This window comes from Cnephaeus nilssonii (genome assembly GCF_951640355.1).
Source record: "Cnephaeus nilssonii genome assembly, chromosome: 4".
Classification (NCBI taxonomy): domain Eukaryota; kingdom Metazoa; phylum Chordata; class Mammalia; order Chiroptera; family Vespertilionidae; genus Cnephaeus; species Cnephaeus nilssonii.
In genome coordinates, this window is record NC_137075.1 from 53,246,096 (window position 1) to 53,266,854 (window position 20,759).

General features: G+C 41.3%; 2 protein-coding genes across 2 annotated transcripts in view; both read left to right on the plus strand.

The window, feature by feature from the left end:
* The window catches only part of TMOD2 (tropomodulin 2), a 56,174-nt gene that overhangs the window by 22,781 nt on the left and 12,634 nt on the right, over positions 1-20,759 (plus strand). Inside the window, exons 5-8 of the mRNA XM_079769656.1 lie at positions 791-877; positions 8,158-8,288; positions 9,879-9,986; positions 18,506-18,649. Of these exons, the coding sequence (XP_079625782.1) occupies positions 791-877; positions 8,158-8,288; positions 9,879-9,986; positions 18,506-18,649 (470 nt within the window). The remainder of the gene's footprint in view (positions 1-790; positions 878-8,157; positions 8,289-9,878; positions 9,987-18,505; positions 18,650-20,759) is intronic.
* On the plus strand, positions 1,065-7,001 carry LOC307097551 (uncharacterized protein; the record flags this gene model as incomplete). Its single annotated transcript, XM_079767676.1, is given in 4 exon segments — positions 1,065-1,085; positions 6,523-6,612; positions 6,615-6,636; positions 6,639-7,001. Coding segments are annotated over 4 exon segments (471 nt in total). The 3' UTR covers positions 6,977-7,001.

Genomic DNA, 20,759 nt, shown 5'->3' on the forward strand with positions numbered 1-20,759 from the left:
GCTCAGAGGTTAACAGGAGCTCTGCCCCCTGTTAACAGATGATCGATTCTGGGATCCTTCACCAGGTGGCCGCCTGTAATTTTATTAGCGAGGGGAGAGCTGGGTGCGCAGTTGCAGCTTCAGCCTGTCTGGTGTGCATTCTCCCCCAGTGCTGTTTCTCGCATGCTGTGCTGCCCCCTGGTGCCAAGTCCATGTAGTACAGGAGCCTCAAATCTCAGCATGCTCAGCCTTCCGCTGCTGGTGTCTCTTTTATTTCCCACCGTGAGATGCTTTACACAAGGAAAGGGCAACTTCTCGTGGTGAGGCTTATATTGAAAGAGACTCACGATCTTTCTGCTCTTTGCCTCTGAAAAAATACATGCCATCATCTCTATAATGTCAAATCTTAAAATATCCTTAGATTCAGTCCGACCCTCACATTTTACGGATGGGAAAGCTGATGAGTTGGATCTACTTTACTAGGAGGTCTTAGCAGGTTTTCAGTAATTTGGGACCATCACGAGACCATTGTCCCTTGGATCCCAAATGGTGTCACAGGCACAGATGTAGAAAGACCTGTGTAGATTGCTGGTGGTCTTACAGGGAGGGTTTTTATGTATGTGTGTGTGTGTTACTATATCAGTTTATTTAACACTATACATGTACCACACACTGTGCAAGGAAGTATGGGTCTGGAGACTCATCTTTGTGATACAAAGAATTGTTCTCCAAGGAACAAATTAACAATGTGGATATCCTAACATGTTTTTCCAAACTTAATGTTTATTCACTGATTTTTTTTTTCTTCCAGCTGTTCTTGGAGTACACAATTTGCTCAATAACCCGAAGTTTGATGAAGAAACACCCAACACTAAAGATGGCAAAGGGCCTGTGAGAAGTAAGTTGACGTGGAATCTGTGGTTCTGTGAGGCTTGGGAGCCTCCACGTGTTGCTGGGAGGAGAGGCCTGTTGACAGCCTCCTAGTGCATCCTGACCCCTGTGCTACGGCCTTTGAAGGTGGCTTTTGTCAGTTCACCAAGGATCACTGGGCTCGGGGCAACCAAGCCAGAATAGAGTAGCTGATCATGGGAACGCTGTCTGGCAATGTAACTAGTAACAATCAATTGTTTTGTCCAAAACACACTCTGTAGTTAGGTCCCTTCGATCAAAAGGTAAAATTGCTGGTAGGTTGCATAGTTAGCATGGAATGCAGAGTTTCCTGTTCCCAAGGATGTTTTAATCAAGTATCTACAATAAGTTCTTGTCTCTATTTCAGTGTCTTTTTGTCTCAATAATGGGTGCTTGTCATTAGAATTTGAATACCCAGATCCCCCAGAGAGCATGAAAGACACACTGGGATGGATTTGCTGGCACCAAAGTGCCAGACCATTTCCTGGCGAAGGGTCAGCTCATTAGACTCTCCCACTTACTCATCGGTCACCTTCCAAATACCTACTGTGTGTAAAGGTTTTATCTTTAGTGCAAAGATAAAAGATGGTCACTGCCCAAAGGAACTTACCTGCCCAGAGTAGGGACAGACCAATAATCAGGTAATTTTGGACAGTGTGATCCAGGTGCTGTGAAAATTCCCCAAAGATCACAGCTTTTCTGAGATGAATTCTGTTTTATTCTCTTTGATGAAAACTTGGGAGACGCTTTCTAGTCTCAGCAGCATATGTATAAATCATCATGGGTAATTTACACTGACAAAGAGCAATGTTCCTTTTATTTTCTTTCTGGTTTCTTATGCATACAGATAAAAAATGTTCATTGTTAATTTCAACATGAAAGGGTAACATTCTGACAACATGTTTGCTGTTAAAAGTCTGCTGCCTAACCTTGGCTTTTATACATACACTTACATATCGTTAACTTTAAAAAAAAACAACACATTTTTGGGGGGCATTTTTCAAAAATGAGAGGAAGTCACAGGGATATTTTATATATCCTCTGCCTTTCCACACGGATAGCCTCCCCCATTACCAACATCCTGCAACAGAGTGGTACATATGTTACAATTGATGAACCTACATTGACACATTATTTTTACCCAAAGCCTGTAGTTTACATTAAGGTTCATTCTTGATGGTGTACTATTAATTCTGTGGTTTTGGACAAATGTATAATGACATGTATCCTTCACTATGATATTTTACAGAGTATTTATTTGTACTGCCATAAAATTCCTCTGTGCTCTGCTCCTCTAACCCCTGGCAACCACGGATCTTTTTCTGTCTCCATAGTTTTGCCTTTCCTGGAATGTCATATATTAAAATCATACAGCATGTAGCCTATTCAGACTGGCTTTCTTTCTCCTATGAATAAGTATGTAAGGTTCTTCCATGTCTTTTCATGGCTTGATAGCTCATTTCTTTTTAGTGATGAATAATACTCCATTTTCTGAATGTACCACCGTTTATTTATCCATTCACTCTGCAGTACATCTTGGTTGTGATCGCTTCCAGGTTTTGGCAGTTATAAACAAGTCTGTTATAAACACTTAGTGCAGGTTTTTGTGACCAAAACTTTTTATCTCCTTCAAGTAAGTATCAAGGAGCATGATTGCTGGATCTTACGGTAAGAGTATTGTTAGTTTTGTAAGAAACCATGAAACTGTCTTCCGAAGTGGCTATATCATTTTGTATTACCACCAGTAAAGATGAGAGTTGTTTTTGCTCCACATCCTCACTAGCATTTGGTTTTGTCATTGTTCCAGATTTTGTCCATTCTAATAGGTATGTAGTAGTATCTCATTTTAATTTGCATTTTCTTGATGACATGATGCAAAGCATCTTTTCATGTGCCACGCCAGCACAGCCAAAGGTTCGGCGAGCCTGGGGGAGGGCCGGAGAAGGATGAAGAAAAGACAGACAAAGAGAATAAGCTGGGTCTAGGTGGATCTTCTGTGCCTGGCTGAGACCACAGAACAGATCCAGACGGCAAGCTGAGCCTTTATTTTATAGTCAGAGGTAAACAAGGTAGTGGTCACCATAGTTACAATGTTCTTGTGAGTTTCACTTGTTTTGGCAGCACTTGCTGCCCCTCCCACAGCCCATTAGCTACCCCAGAAGGATCTAGGGAGAGTCACAAGATCAAGCTTAATTATGCTAAGAGGGCTGTTCCCTCTAAGCTAGGACTTGTTTTTGGCTTTGCCAACAGGTCGGTCCGAGGCTTAACCCTATACATTTTCATATGCTTATTTTCTACCAGTATGCTAGTATCTTCTTTGGTGAAGTGTCTGCTAAGGTCTTTGGCCCATTTTTTAAAAATATTTTTTTATTGTTTTCAGAGAGGGAGAGAGAAATAGAAACATCAGTGGTGAGAGAGAATCATTGATCGGCTGCCTCCTGCATGCCCCCTACTGGGGATCAAGCTCGCAACTCTGGCATGTGCCCTTGGTCAGAATCGAACCCGGGACCCTTCAGTCCCCAGGCCAATGCTCTATCCACTGAGCCAAAGCGGCTAGGGCTTTGGCCCATTTTTAAATCAGATTGTTTTCTTATTGTTGAGTTTGAGTTCTTTGTATATTTTGGATAACAGTCCTTTATCAGATTATGTCTTTTGCAAATATTTTCTCCCAATTTCTAGTCCATCTCCTCATTCTCTTGACAGTATCTTCCAGAGAGAAACTTTTTTTTAGAAAAGGTGGGGGTTTTTTATTGATTTTTAGAGGAAGAGGAAGGGAAAGGAAGAGAGAGAGAAACATCTATGTGAGAGGGAAACATCAATTGGCTGTCTCCTGCATGCCCCAACCAGGGATCAAGCCTACAACATAGGCATGTGCCCTGAGCAGGAATTGAACCAACAACTATTCAGTGCATGGGTCAGTGCCCAACCAACTGAGCCTTACCAGCCAAGGCCACAGCGTAGAAACTTTTCATTTTAATTAAGTCCAGCCTATCAATTTTTTCATGGCTGCCTTTGGTGTTATATTTAAAAATTCATTACCAAACCCAAGATCATTTAGGTTTTCACTTATGTTATCTTCTAGGAGTTTTATAGTTTTGCATTTTATATTTAGGTCTGTGATCCATTTGGGGTTAATTTTTATAAAAGTGTAAGATCTGTTTTTAAATTCATTTTTTGCATGTGGATGTCCCATTGTTCCATCTTTTTTCCATTGCATTACCTTTGTTCCCTTGTCAAAGATCAGTTGACTATATTTATGTGGGTATATTTCAGGGTTCTGTTCTATTCTACTAATTTGTATATTCCTTCACCTTTGCCACACTGTCTTGATTGCTGTAGCTTTTTTTTATCCTCACTTTATTGATTTTTAGTGAGAGAGGAAGGGGGAGAGAGAGAGAGAGAGAGAGAGAGAGAGAGAGAGAGAGAGAGAGAGAGAGAAACATCGATGTGAGAGAGAAACATGTGCCCTGACCGGGAATCGAACCTGTAACCTTTGGTAGGGGATGACACTCCAACCAATTAAGCCACCCAGCTAGGGTTTGATTACTATAGTTTTATAGTAAGTCTTGAAGTTAAGTAGTTATAGACCTCCAACTTTGTTGTTCTCTTGCAATAGTGTATTGGCTCTTCTGGGTTTTTGCTTCTCCATATAAACTTTAGAATTAGTTTGTTGATATCTACAAAATCACTTCCTGGGATTTTGATTGGGATTACACTGAATCTAGAGGTCAAGTTGGTCAAGAACTGACATCTTGACAATATTGAGTCTTCCTATCTATGAACATGGACTGTCTTTCAAGAGTGTTATAGTTTTACTCATACCGATTTTGTACGTATTTTTTCAGGTTTATACCTAAGTATTTTGTTTTTCATTAGCTTTTTTTAAAATTGTGGTTCTAGTCTCGTACCAGTACATGTAGGTTTGCCTGTTCTTTTGGTGAATAGATAGCATCTTATTAGGTAATTATGCTATAACTTATTTAATCTTTTTCACATCGATGGACATTTTATCCTGTTTTACAGTCACCAGTAATACATCAATGAACATTCCTGAATGTATATCTTTATGTTTTTATTCTATTTTTTCTGTAGATTAGACTTCTAGATATAGAGTTTCTGGGTCATAAAGTTTCTACATTTTAAATTTTGATAGGTGATGCCAAATTACTCTCCCAAAAATCATGCACCAACATTTCCACCAACAATATGGGGATTCCAAAAAAATGTATATACACTTAACAGTTGATAGATCAATTGATGTTTCTTTCTTTTCAAATTTAACACATTGGAATTAATAATTATTCAAATTGTGTATACATATTTTTGGGACACCCTGTATATGAGGATGCCTTTTCCTCCACATTGTTGCCAACTCTGTTATGGTCTTTTACTTTTTTTTTTTTTTTCTAATCAAATGATATCTCATTTTTTTATTTCAGAGTTTAATCATTTTTTATATTTTTAGTTGGATGACAGAAATTCTTCTGATCATATTACTTGTTCATTTTTTTACTTGTCCCTTTTTAATTGGTTTGTTTTATTGATTTATAGGAGTTTTGTGTATATAGGAATGTTAACCCTTTATATGTTTTATATGTATATATATATTGCAAATATGCCCTAGCCAGTTTTGCTCAGTGGATGGAGCATCGGCCTAAAGACTGAAGGGTCCTGGGTTCAGTTCTGGTCAAGGGCACATACCTCAGTTTCAGGCTCCTCCCTGGTCAGGGCATGTACAGGAGGAAACCAATTGATGTGTTTCTCTCACACTGATGTTTCTGTCTTTCTCTCTCTCTTCTACTTTCTCTAAAAATCAATGGGAAAATATCCTTGTGTGATGATTTAAAAAATTTTTTTTCTGTTAAAAACTTTTGAAAATTCTTCCATTCTTTTCTATTCTATTTTCTTCCCATACCTTCCTCAAAACTAACATTCCACAATGGAAATCAGAGTAGCATGGGTTATGGCCAAAAAGCCAGAGACCTATTATTAAGGTTTAGGAAATGAAGAGATTCATTATTTCTTTTTTGCATCTCAGATCCTAGGGTTTGTTTATTATAGTCTGAAAGATGTCCATTTGGAGCACCAAATACTGCCCAGGGATTTATATTATTTTATTTGAGTTTTGTGTTTGCTATAGGGCAAGCATGTCAAACTCAAAGGTTTGAGTTTATGTGGGCCACAAAAAAAAAAAAAAAAACACACAAAAAAAAACTTCAGTTTTCATAGAAATGTAGGTTTATTTCTATAGAGACATGCTGAATACAAAGGGCTGGCATAAATAAGTAATCGTTAACATAAAAAATACAGAACATTTTAATAAAAATTATTTTTTTCTTGAACATTAACTTACCAGACACTGAATAACTGCAAATTAATAGGCGTAACGGGCCCCACTGGCTGCTCCGAAAAGCCATCTTTGGGTTGTTCCTGTGGCTCCCTCTCCGCTCGCTGCAACCACCTCCACCGCCGCGGACTCCGGCAGCTTCTTCATCAGAGTCCTCCAACTCTCGCTTATTTTTTCTACTTTGCTTTTTTTATTATTATTGTTTAAAGTATTACATATAGTAGCACATATATCCCCCTTTATTTCCCCATTGACTCTCGCTTAAAAAAAAAAAATCCGCTGTATAGGACACCAGCTCCGAGATCACCACCAAGTTCTTAAAGGAGAAGAAGGAAGTTGTGGAGGAGGCAGAGAATGGAAGAGATGCACCTGCGAATGAAATGCTGAGAATGAGGAAAATGGGAGCAGGAGGCTGACAATGAGGTAGATGAAGAAGAGGAAGAAGGAGGGGAGGAGGAGGAGGAAGAGGAAGGTGATGGTGAGGAAGAGGATGGAGATGTAGATGAGGAGGCTGAGGCAGCTGAAGATGATGAGGATGACGATGTTGACACCAAGAAGCAGAAGACTGATGACGTTGACTATACAGCAAAAAAAGGAAAAGTTAAAGGCCTCCGTGACCTATTCGCCCTCCACTTCCCATCTCAGAATCTACAGAATCTAAACGTGGTCACCTTCGGAGTAGAGACTCCCGCCCGCCTGCCCGCCCACCCACCCACCTCGGACAGCGCCACCTGCAGGTGACACGCGCTCTTCACCACCCAACCAAAACCACAATGTGAATTTGCAACAGGGGAGAAAAAAAGAACCAAAACTTCCAAGGCCCTGCTTTTTTTCTTAAAAGTACTTTAAAAAGGAAAATTTGTATTTTTTATTTACATTTTATATTTTTGTACATATTGTTAGGGGTCAGCCATTTTTAATGATCTTGGGGTGACCAAACCAGCCTTTGGAGCATTCTCTGTCCTACTTCTGACTTTACTAGTGGTGTGACCATGTTCATTATACTCTCGAAGGAGAAAAAAAAAAAACCTTGTAAAAAAAGCAAAAACAACAACAAATAAACAATCTTATTCCGAGCATTCCAGTAACTTTTTGTGTATGTGCTTAGCTGTACTATAAGTAGTTGGTTTGTATGAGATGGTTAAAAAGGCCAAAGATAAAAAGGTTTCTTTTTTCCCATTTTTTGTCTATGAAATTGCTGTTTATTTTTTTGACCTGTTTGATGTATGTGTGAAACAATGTTGTCCACAATAAACAGGAATTTTATTTTGCTGAGTTGTTCTAACAACAACAACAAAAAGCGTAACGCAAATAAGCCTATTTTTCTTGTTCTCTGAAAGTGAACTATTTCCTGTTGTGCACACCAAACAAGTCAGTCCAAGACTAATGATGTGGCAATCGGCTGCTAAAATATTCACTGCTAGTATTAGTGGAGAGAAATGGTGCGCCTGCGCGTAAGGCACGTAAGGGAAACGAATGCAACACGATTATAGTAATCAGTCATTAGCGAACGTTGTAGTGCATTATTAATAATTATGTATAACAGGACATTGTAAAAATTAAGTTATGAAACTTTTATTAAATCGTTTCTTACATACTATTGTATTGGCTGGGCCGCAAAAATATTCATTGTGGGCCGCAAGTTTGACACGCTTGCTGTAGGGTCTCCTGCACTTGTGGCTCCATGCAGTGTCAGCTACTGAGACTTCTCATTGCGGTTGAGAAGCATCAATCTTTGAAACTGTAACTCAGAGCCATGCCATTCCCATGCTTGTTTAGTTGAGAATAAGCTTACTGTCATTGATAATAAAGTATTATTAGAATCAGAGCATATGAAAGAAAGGTCGTTTGTGGGGGAATCATCACTGATTTTGACAGGAGAATCCTTACGTTTCTTTTTTTTTAAAAAACTTGTGCCTTAGATGTGGTCAAAGGTGAAAAGGTCAAGCCCGTATTTGAGGAACCACCCAACCCCACCAATGTGGAAGTAAGTCTGCAGCAGATGAAAGCTAACGATCCCAGCCTCCAAGAAGTCAATCTCAACAACATAAAGGTATCTCACCGTGATTGTTGTCAGTCACTTGGTTTATTATCATGAGTTTAGGAAACTTAAAGGGGATGACTGATTACCTATTTGAAATATTTTGAGTCACTGATTTTGAGGCAAGATATCCTATTCAAAAGAAGAAGTGGGTTTAAAAAATAAGTGATTTCTAGAATTCTTGGAAACAATAATAGTAGTTGTGTTAAATAATATACTGGTTACCTATTGTTGAGTAGCAAATTACTTCAAAACTTACAGGCTTAAAAGAAGAAACATTTATTATTTAACACAGTTTCTGAGTATCAGGAAACAGGAAGTGACTTAGCTGGGTAGTATGGCTCAGTGTTTCAAAAAGGCTATCGGGAAGCTATCAGCCAGGGCTGCAATCATCGTAAAGGCCCGCCTGAGACAGGACGACCTACTTCCCGAGACGGTGCACTCATGTGCCTGTTTACAGGAAGCCTCTGTTTCTACCTAATGGCCCGCTCCGTAGGGTGGCCTGAGTGTCCTCACATCATGACAGCTGGCTTCCCCCAGTGTGAGTGATCCAAGAGAAAGAGAACAGTCAGGAAGCCACAGTGCATTGTATTACTTCTTCTCGGAAGTCACACATTGTCACTTACACTTTATTCTGTTTGGCAATAGGTCATGTGCCTCTCAAGTGGAGATGTGTGTGTGACTGTGTGTGTGTGTGTGTGTGTGTGTGTGTTGTGTATAAGAGAGAGAGAGAGAGAGAGAGAGAGAGAGAGAGAGAGCGCACGCGCATTGTCTGACATGTTTTGTTCATTCTTGTTGGGCCAATGTCTAGCATTTAATAATAATAACAGACTTTTATTGAGTACTCGTTATGTATCGTATGTTTTGCTAAAAACTTGAAATTCATTATCCCATTTAATTCTTAGTGGGACTTAAAGAGGTTAAGTTGCTCACAGTCCCAGAACTCATCTGTGGAACATGTAAGACTCACGTCAACCGCTGGCTGCACTCCATATGGTCTCCCTCCCCAGTGGTCAGTACCCGGCTAAGTGCTGTAGAAGAGGGAGTAGGGTTCATTTTGTCTATGCTGAAGAACTTGTTGTTAGGAGAATAACACTAAACAAATAATTAGAGCACAATGTGGTAAGCCCCCCAATGTTATGGAATTGCAGGTAAGGAAAACTTTGATCCTGCCCATGAGAGCCAATAAACAAAGGAGGTGATATTTTAGCTGAGTCTTAAAAGAAGAGTAGGAATTAATCGGAGAAAGGATAGAGGAATTTCCAGATAAAGGAAAAAGCATATCTAAAAGTATAGAGGAGAGAAAGACCATGGTATACTAAAAGAATAGCAAGTAGAACACAGAGAATGAAAGAGAAGAGGGGAATATGGTAGGTGCATAATTTTTTGGTTAGTAAACAGAAAGGTGATGCCAGAGTCTCTCGTGTTACATTCCCTTATTAGACACAGTGTTGCTATTGGCTGTGGATGGCTTCAGTTGTTGGAAGATGGGTGATAAATGTCTTTTAGAGGGGATAGCATGCAATTAGTCATCTAAATTTATAAGTACTTAAAAGCTATGGATCCTTGGTTTATCAACTCTCTGTACCTTCCCTATCGTAGAACATTCCAATTCCAACCCTGAAAGAATTTGCAAAGGCTCTGGAGACCAACACCCATGTCAAGAAGTTCAGCCTGGCTGCCACCCGCAGCAATGACCCTGTGGCAATTGTGAGTAAAATTTTTAGAAATATAACATGAAAATATTAAATTCATTATAAACTCTTTAATTTGTCTTATTAACAACTTTTAGATCTGGTAAATTTATTTTCTACACAGTTAATAAACAAAATAAGTTATAAGGAGACAATAAAACAAGACCCAGTTGTCAGGCACTTTGAATTAAGAAGAATTTTGTTAGCAATACACTTTTTAGGGGAAAGAAACAGGATTAGATGAGGCATTTAGCTAAACAAATATCTAGATTTTGTTCTGGGCTTAGTACAAATTTTCTGAAACTTTTGCATCTGTAATAATATTCTGTCACAATCATAAGACCCCAAATCCTATAGGAACTTGCCACATATAAAAATGTTAAAGTATATTTCATTTTAATCTTTAAAATGGATTAATATGTTTCAAAAATATTTTAACAACCAAACCTTGAAACATTTTGTGTTTGATATTGTTAACCAGAATAGGAAAATAAAAAACCAAAGCCCTGTTCCTTCTATGCACATTTGATAATTCAGCTAAACAAGGAACCCCTTGACCCAATTAACTACTACTACAATCACCATCATCAGTGTTACTCCTCCTATTAATAGCTAACATTTCTTGAGCAATTAGTAAATTCCAGCACTGATCTCTATACTTTACACACGTCACCTCACCTAATCCCCACTATATTATTATCAGGTATGTACTATTATTAGTTCCCACTTTGACAAATGAGCAATCTGAGGCTCAGAGAGGTGAATTAACTTTTCTAAGGTGACTCAGCCAGTAGGCAGTAGAGCCAGGGTTCACCACCAGGCCTTTTTGGTTCCTCAACGAGGATGCTTAACCATCAAGCTATGCTGTATTTGCACACAATGCCTCACTCAAACATTTGCTGAAATATGTCAGTTATCAGGAGCCTGAGTATCTCCCTGTGGTTCTACAGCATCTAATGCTCAGCTAGAAAATCAGAAGTTTCCTTTACTTGATGCCGTGATTTAAAGTAACAGGTCTTTGGAAGATCTGAAATACCATTAAAAACAGACAATGTGAAAGTTATGGTGCTGGCATAGGATAGATGTTTGAAAAACACTTGATGAATGAATGAATGAGTGTGCCCTCCAGCCTCAGCAATAGAGAATATTTCCATGATTACATAAGCACTAAGCTGAAAAATTGATATTTTCACCAGAAATTATTACTTATCTAAATTTGTAAGTTGAGAGCAGTTTTGAATTTAAAACCTATCATTAAATTAGAAAAAGAGCACAACTAGCTCATTGGTAAAATGAAATTAACAATTTAAGGATTCTTATCTGTATATAATTTTATATAATCTCTGCCTTTTAGATTTGTTTTCAGTAAAGCAAAAATATTCAGTGCATTCTGTATGTAAGTGACTAAAGGGATGATGAACAAAGAAATAACTTGTCACTCCTACTTGATATATTATCTATATATATAAAAGGCTAAGCAACCGTCCAACCATCCGACCGGTAGCTATGATGCACAATGACCACCAGGGGGCAGACGCTCAATGCAGGAGTTACCGAGCTGTGGTGACTTGGCAGCAGTGGTTCTCAGGTGACGCACCCCAGAAACAGAGCGGAAGGAGCCAGATTCCAGGGTGCATCACCCGAGAACCGCCCTCTTGCAATCTGGGACCCCTCGGGGATGTCAGAGAGCTGGTTTCAGCCCCATTCCCACAGGCCAGGCTGAGGGACCCCACCTGCTGGAGGGACCCCGCTCACTCCACAGGTGCCCTTCAAGCTGGGGCGCCACCCTAGGTGCGGCTGGCCAGGGAGGGACCGCGGGAGGTTGGCTCCAGGGCGTGTCCAGCCCGTCTTGTTCAGTCCCACCCCGCTGGCCACCTTCTAATTAATTTCCTTTCAATGTGCACGAATCCATGCACCGGGTCACTAGTTTAGAATAAAATGGCAGGAATGGGAATAATTTCTAATCCATTATCAACACTACTAATAAATAATCTAACCTACTCAGGTCAAATAGATAGCTTTCTAACTGACCTAAGTAAATTCCAAATATAGTAATTTCTTTGATACTGTTTTTAATGCAACAACTATGTGTTAAATGCACACTGTATGACCAGCATACCATACAATTGTGAGGAAGAATTGCTATCCTTCAGGGAGTGAAGAGAAAAGACTTTTTGGCTTTATGCCAAGATGGCCCAGCTCTCACCTGGTTGCCCCTAGATCAGTGGTCCCAACCGGTGGTGCACAGACCACTGGTGGTCCGTGAGGTCCGAAAGGTTGGTGACCGCTGCCCTAGATGATTCCCCTTTCAGTTATGCCATTGTCAGGAAAGAGCTTTTGTATAGTTTGAAAATTGGTTCATTACCCCACAGGCAACAGAGATCTTCCGTCTGTGTTTATGACTGAACGCCTCACTGTTGAGAAGTAAAAATCAGCATTAAAGCAAAGAGCTTCAAGACTCTTTTCTATGTAAGGTTCAAAACTTGATTCAACAAGGCACTTGTGAGATCATTGCGAATGTAGACAAACTATGTGTATGTAAGATTGCATTATCCCCATTTTATAGATGAGGCAACTGAGGCTCAGAGAGGCTGAGTAACTTAACTAAGATTAAGCATGTGGTCAAGCCAGGAAGTGAATTTAGTGACCTGTAATTAAGTTTAGTTCACCATGTGCCAAGTACTTCCATATAACCACAACTATAGAAGTGAGTATTGACGGAACTTGCCATCACTGAATGCCAGTGTAGAGAAAAGACCCAAATATGTAAAAAATGCTATTATTATTAACAATGATGCCCCAGAAAAGTCAAGAGTTTATTACAGCACTGTACAATCAAAAGAAAATGGTAGCCACAAATGTAAGCCATATGCATAATTTTCAGTTTTCCAGTAGCCACATTAAAAAACAAAAAGAGCCCTGGCTGGTATTGCTCAATGGTTAGAGTGTTGGCCTTCGCACCAAAGGGTCCCAGGTTCGATTCCTGGTCCCGGTTGGGGCATGTGCAGGAGGCAACCAATGGATGTGTCTCTCTCACATTGATGTTTCTCTCTCTTTCTCGCTCTTTCTCTCCCCTCCCCTCACTCCCTCCCTCGCTTCCACTCTCTGAAAAGCAATGGAAGAAATATCCTCAGGTGAAGATTAACAACAACAACACAAAAACACAAACAAAAAAAACAAAAAGAAATAAATGAAATTAATTTTAACTTTAATAATATATTTTATTTAAACCAATATATTCAAAATTTCAAAATACAAGTTGGAACTATAATGAGGTATTTTACCTTATTGTTTTCGTATACGTCTTTGTGCGTTTTACATTTACATTTACATTTACAGCATCTCTCCATTCAGACCAGCCATTTTTCAAGGCTTCCACAGCTGCGTGTCTGGTGGCTACCATTTGGATGACACAGATGTAGACATTGCAGGAAACTGCATTTTCATACAGCACTGTACAGTACAGAAAGCAAAGCCTTCTCTCTAAAGATGTATTTTTACCCTAATTATTTCTATAATATTTAAGAAATGTCGTCTTTGTTTTACTAATGTTATCATCTCCAGCACATGTAATAGATGCTCAAATATTTGCTGAACTTAAATGAACTTGGGCCTGCTGCCCAGGGTTATGTTTGGCTGGGTCTCCCCTGTTTTGTTCAGTATGAGAAAAGTGTTTTCTCAAGTTTAAAAGAAATTGGCAAGATCTGGCTGCTTGCCAGGAGGTCCTGCAGCTTTTTTACAAAGGCGTAATTGCTCTGACATTTTGTTATTCTAATAATGAAAGTCAATCTCAAAGCTTGAAGCATCCATGAGGAAAGGCCTGATGCATTCCCTCTGGTGCTCTAATTAAAATGTGTACATTTAATTCTAATTAAAGACCTGGCACTTCGATTTACACGGTATACAATCATGTCAGTCCAAATCTTTGTACTTGCTTTTTAGGTCAAGCAACTGCCTGACTAATACACAGGATTATTCTTCTAGTCCAGTGGTTCTCAACTCAGGGCAGTTTTGCCCTCCAGGGACATTTTGGTTGTCATTACTGGGGGGAGGGGAGGGATGTTGGCATTTAGTGGGTCTCAGAGACTGCTAAACCTTTTACAGTACACAAGACATCCCCCACAACAAGGAATTCCTGCCTCAAATGTCCACAGTGCAGAGCCTGAGAAACTCCCAAGTTGGATTCCTTCTCCATTCTTCCTGTTTCTTCCTCCATAAAAACAATTTAAATAGTTTAGATGTTCCTCGTTCTGTTCCCCAGAATAATCACTGTTGGTTGTTTTTCATTCTTCTAGTTGTTGTCTTTATAACTTTAATTAAAGTGTCTGTCAATCTTGGCTGCATGTTAGTCACCTGGGGAGCTTTTCAAAAATGCAGCTGTCCATCCTGGACACAGACAATAGTGTGATGAAGGCCTATGGTGGGATGGGGCTTGGGTGGAGGGGGGCAAAGTGGTGGGCGGGGGGTGAGATGGGGACATCTGTAGTACTGTCAATTTAAAAATGTAGCTATCAAGGCCACCAGGTTCTCGTTTCATTATTCTGGGTTGGGGCCCAAGCATTGGTATATTTTTAAGGCTTCCAGGTCATTCTAATATGCAGTCACAGTAGAAAAACACTAGTATACATACATTTTTATTTTTAACTAGGGGCCCGGTGCACAAAATTCGTGCACTGGGGAGGGGTCCCTCAGCCCAGCCTGCCCCCTGTCACATACTGGGAGCCATCAGGGGATGTCCTATGGATGGCTTAAGCCCGCTCCCCATTGGGAGCGGACCTAAGCCGCAGTCTGGCCTCCCTTTGCTTGAGGCGACCGGGCTGATCAGGGGAAGGTGCCTGCCTCATCACCCCGCTGCTGCAGCCACTGCCAGTCACCGCAGCCGCCAAGGTATTTTCATCAAACAGACCCTAGTCCCTTCACCATGAAAAAATGACAACTTTCTTTAAGCATTTTCAAGATGTGTCTTTCATAGAATATGACATTTCTTTATTTTTCTTTTTATCCTCACCTGAGGATATGTTTCCATTGATTTTTTCCCCTTCCCTCTGATCCCAAGCTCAGCCCCTTCCCAAGCCAAAAGCCTCCTCCCCAGGTTTAGGCTTGGGAAGGGGTCCCCCCCCACCACCTCCGATAGCAGGCTCAGCCCCTTCTTAAGCCTAAAGCCTCCACCCCAGGCTTTAGGCTTGGGAAGGGGTTCCCCCCAGCACCTCCCCAAGCTTAAAGCCTCCACCCCAGACTTTATGCTTGGGAAGGGGTCCCTGCCTCCCCCCCCCCCCCCCCCCGCACCTCCGATAATAGGCTTGGACCTTTCCTAAGCCTAAAGCCTCTGCCCCAGGTTTAGGCTTGGGAAGTGGTTCCCCCCACCCTCTTGCCCCTCTGATCGCAGGCTTGGCCCCTTCCCATGCCTAAAGCCTCCACCCCAGGCTTTAGGCTTGGGAAGGGGACCCCCGCCCCTCCGATCCCAGGCTCAACCCCTTCCCAAGCCTAAAGCCTCTGCCCGATGGCCGGCTGGGAGTGACCTGGGTGCCGAGGAGGTTCCCCGGACCCAGGTATGTATGCAAATTAACCACCATCTTTGTTGGGTTAGTTTGCATACTCACTCTGATTGGCTGTGGGTGTAGCGAAGGTACAGTCAATTTACATGTTTCTCTATTATTGGGTAAGATTTGCCATCTTAGATAATTTTTTATCCTCCATTAGAAAAGATGAGGGCATTTCTGAACTCACTCTACCTTCCATCCCTCCTTCCTCTTCTATCACCAAATTGTAGTTGTTTTATTATATTCACACATTTGAGCTTTATACATTTTATATCATATTTTTAAAATAAATATATTTTTATTGATTTCAGAGAGGAAGGGAGAGGGAGATACAAACATCAATGATGAGAGAGAATCATTGATTGGCTGCCTCCTGCACACCCCCACTGGGGATCGAGCCCACAACCCGGGCATGTGCCCGGACCAGGAGTTGAACTGTGACCTTCTGGTTCATAGATCGGTGCTTAACCACTGAGCTATACGAGTGGCTTTATGTCATATTTTATGTTATGTATATGGATTGACTCCAAAATTTAAAACTTATCCTTAGCACGTACAATTCTCAAGTGCCTTGAAATTGAGTGTCTCTTTTTTCCATGTAACTTATTTTTTCTTTTTTTTTTAAATATATTTTTATTGATTTCAGAGAGGAAGGGAGAGGGAGAGTTAGAAACATCAATGATGAGAGAGAATCATTGATCGGCTGCCTCCTGCACGCCCCCTACTGGGGATCCAGCCTGCAACCCCGAGCATGTGCCCTTGACCAGAATTGAACCTGGGACCCTTTGGTCCACAGGCTGACTCTCTATCCACTGAGCCAAACCAGCTAGGGCTAACTTATTTTTTCTTGCTAGAAACTTTGAGGACTCTCTCCTTGGAGTTCTGAAATTTCACTTGTATATGCCCACCTATGAGTCTTTTTTATTCATTCCTCTGAGCCTCAGTAGGTCCTTTCAGATAAAGACTTACAACTGCCCTAGCCAGTTTGGGTCCCGCGTTCGATTCCAGTCAAGGGCACGTACCTTGGTTGCAGGCTCCTTCCCGGCCTGGGCCCTGGTGGGAGCTCGTGCAGGAAGCAAGCAGTCAATGTGTTTCTCTCACATCGATATTTCTCTCTGTCTTTCCCTCTCTCTTACACTCTCCCTAAAAAAATCAATGGAAATCAATATCCTCAGTGAGAATTAACAATAACAAAAAAAAAGACATAGCTTTCTTCAACTCTGGGAAATTTTTTCCTATTATTTTGTAGTTTTTTGCTTTCTCTTTTCTTTTTTGTTATTGTCCTTCTGAAACTCCTATTGGATAAATATTGATCTTCTCTTAACGTTTCTTAACATTAATATCTACTAACACTTCTCTCTTTTATGTTGGTTTTGTCACATATCTGGCAATCACTGGTTGCCCATTCATATTTCTGAATAGACAGCAAGTTTGACTTGGGTAAGCCAGGATCATTTCCTCTGATTTACCACATGACAGCTGCATATTTTGTTAATTAATTTTTATTCTGCCCTCCTCAAATATAAGCTCACTAGAGTAGGAATTTTTGTTCTCTCTACTGCTGGAACTTAGTAGCCTTTTTTTTTAATGAATGAATGAATGAATGAATGAATGAATGAATGAATGTTTTTATAAGCAGGCAGGTGAATTGACTGGCAACCTTCTCTGTAGTGAGTGAATGAGGAGCCAGCAGGCAGCCAGGGGTCCACCACCAGTGCTGCCCTTAGGAAGGCTTCATCTGCAAGAGTAGATTTCTGTAGATTTCATTCCTGGGCAATAGTTGCCTCTCCCTTCCTTTCATCCATATCGTATCTGGTGATGGTCTGGAGGTGCCTCAGTTTCTGCACTGCTTCTCTCTCAGGTCCTAGCACCCTTGCTAGAGGCTCTTCCTAGGAGATAATACACTGATAGTCGTGCTGGCAGGTACTCTTTTTCTGGGAAACCACGGGGAGGGGTGGTGTGTTCTCCATATACTCTAGTTGTCCCATTCGTTCCTAAGACACTTTTTTTTAAAAAAGAAAGAGAGAGAGAAACACCCATCGGTTGCCTCTCACGTGTGCCCAAACTGGGAACAAACCGAAACCTAGATATGAGCCCTGACTGGGAATCGAACCCCAGAACTTTCCATGTACAGGACAATGCTCCAACCCAATGAGCCACACGGCCCAGGGCCTAAAGCAGTTCTTTAATGTAATGCCCCAGTCGGGACTTACCTCTGGCATCTTAGGCAGTTGTGTGCTAATTTCTCCATCAGTCTTGCTGTTTTCTGTATTTTAGCAATTCTTTAAGATAATGGCCCTCTTTTTTTTTTTCCTTTCATGCTCTGTGAGAGTTCCAGTCGCTTAAAAGTTATATATTTTCCTCATGAAGGGAAAACTTGGGGAGCAAGGGGAGCAAGCAGGTGCATGTGTGCAGGCTGCAGGCTTGAACTGGGCATCTCTAGTGGGTTTGCTGCTCTGAGTGATGATTTTGTTCCAAGAGTTATCTTTGAGGAGTTCTGATTTCTGGATGACCTGAAATGATATGACTAAATCAGTAGTGTCTAAATGCTAGTCAGTAGTAAAGGTTTTCTTTTAATCCATTCATATAAGAAGGGGCAAAATGATATCATTCTGAAATTAAATCCTTTGTACATATTTCCTAATGTTAAACTGCCTTTTCTCAAAAATAACATTGGTAGTGATAACAGATGGCAGTGGAGTGTTTTGTTTTTGTTTTTTTTTTTATGTCTTTACTCAACAAAGCAAAGTTGTAATCCTATGTCAGTATCTTTTTTTTTTGTTTGTTAGTTTTGCAGATATATGAAATTCATAAGTGTGGGCTGCTGGACTGAACAATTTTTTGAGTTTTAAATTATCTTTTTGCTTTGAGGTGAAAGTATGATTTAACTAAGTTTTTAAGTACTGTAAAAAAAGACTCATTTAATTTAGGGGTGGGGAGTTCAGGAAATAAATCTTTAGAAACCCTAATTGTTATTTCCTTTTTGAATAATAAGGCTTTTGCAGATATGCTGAAAGTGAACAAGACCTTGAAAAGTCTAAACATAGAATCCAATTTTATAACTGGAGCTGGGATCCTGGCCCTGGTAGAGGCACTAAGAGAAAATGACACCTTGACAGAAGTCAAGATCGACAACCAGGTAAGCTGACCCACAGGCTGCATGTGAAAGGTACGCCACAATGGAGTGAGTTAAAAAGACAAAATTCTGTTGCTCGATTTTATGTTCTGGCTTTCCTATACGTTATAAAAGCTGCAGGCCTGTGAGGGAGGAGGGGAGAGCATGTTCCTAATTAAGCATTGCACAGTGGGGCAACCTGAGCTATAAAGAGCCAGCTAGCCCCCAGCCCTGGGCTGGTCAGGCCTAGAGGAGAAAGAGCAGGTGGAGGCAGAGGTATAACAGCTGCTTTGTTCAGCCGTCATCACTGTGGCCTCTCAGCAGGAATCTCAACCCATGCCTGCCCCAGCCTTGCTGTTGCCTATCACTGGGACTATGGCTACAGAGTGGCCACTCCCAGAGTCAGACTTCCTGTCCCTGGATGGAGGTTCCCAGAGCTGAAAGAGTAGAGCGGGCTCCTGCAGTCTGGTGCTGGCCACAGAGCCCATTTAAAGGACTTGGGGTTCTATGTCCAGCTGGCATGGCTCAGTGGTTGAGTGGCAATCTATGAACCAGGGATGGCAGGGGGCGGGGGGGAGGTGCGGCGGAGAGGGGGGGTACAGTTTGATTCCTGGTCAGGGCACACGCCCAGGTTGCAGACTTGATCCCCAGTGTAGGGCGTGCAGGAGGCAGCCAATCAATGATTCTCTCTCATCACTGATGTTTCTATCTCTCTCTCTCTCTCCCTTCCTCTCTGAAATCAATAAAAATATTTTTTTAAATAAATAAATAAAGGACTTTGGGTTCTAGAAGATGGCCTGGCTTAGAGTAGCATCGGACTCACCCACAGTGCGGTCATAATCTCAGCTCTGTTACAGCGTTTCTCAGGTTCCCATCACCAGCCAAAGCAAGTTGTTTTTCCCTGGAGCCACCACTTCCTGTCCCCTGAAGAGACCTCTCTTTCCCAGCATCAGCCTGCCTGCCCTGCCTCCTGACTTGCTCTGCTGCTTCAGCTGGCTCCAGCTCACAGGGAGCAAGTCTCAGTTCTCGGCCTGTAACCCTGCTCCTTTGTCACAGGGGAGTGTCTACAGTGAGATTCAGTGAATCTGAGGGGTCTAGACACTGTGCAGTAGGAAGAAAGGGCCTGGAATGGAACTGAAAGAGGAGAGAGCAAGGAGACTTGTACTAGGAGCATTCTCTTGTGGGGTGGGAGGAGAGACATTCAGGGAAGTACCTGTTGAGAGTGTTCCCTGCACATCTGGGAAATTTCCTGGTCTAGACCCTCTAAGATCTGATAAAGCCCCAAGATCCTACTCAGGACCTTTTTTTTTCTTCAATATATTTTTATTGATTTCAGAAAGGAAAGGAGAAGGAGAGAGAGATAGAAACATCAGTGATGAGAAAGAATCATTGATCATCTGCCTCCTGCCTGCCCCACACTGGGGATTTGGCCTGCAACCCGGGCATGGAATGGAATCGTGACCGGTTCATAGGCCGATGCTCAACCACTGAGCCGTGCCGGCTTTGCCTACTCAGGACTTTTGCCTAAGCCTGAAGACAGGTTCCATGGACAGCTCTACTCTGTTTTTTTGCTGACCAGGACAATAGGACTGTTCAGCCCTGTACTCCTCCCGAGGCTTGTTATTAGCGGAGTGGGAACCCCACCAAGAACAGACTTCCTCACCATCCCCAGAAGGGATGCATCACCAAAACAGCTTTCCAAATGCAGAGGTGTGGAGGGACGCCCAAGGGGAAGACCAGACACATTCAGGGGAAGCTGATGCTGTGTATGTTGGTGTGTGTCCAGCTGCTAGTAAATTAAAGGTCATCAGGAAGCAGGAGAGCAGGAACACAAGTGAGAAAAATGCCAAAGGAAAAGAAGTGATAGCTCAGGGATATTTACCAACTAGAGTAGTATCAGGAAGAAGTTGAGCTCTCTTAGTAAATATTCCCAGGAGATCTAAGACACTTTATCCCAAAGTATATTTAACTTCTTGTGTTGGCTTAGGCCATAGTGAAAACCCATATCTGAAATAACGTTCTAGATACTCTGTTCCTAGTTCCTTGTAAAATACCATCTAGTTAGGGTTGCCAGATAAAATACAGTTAACTTGAATTTCAGATAAGAAACAATTAATTTTTAGTATAACTATAT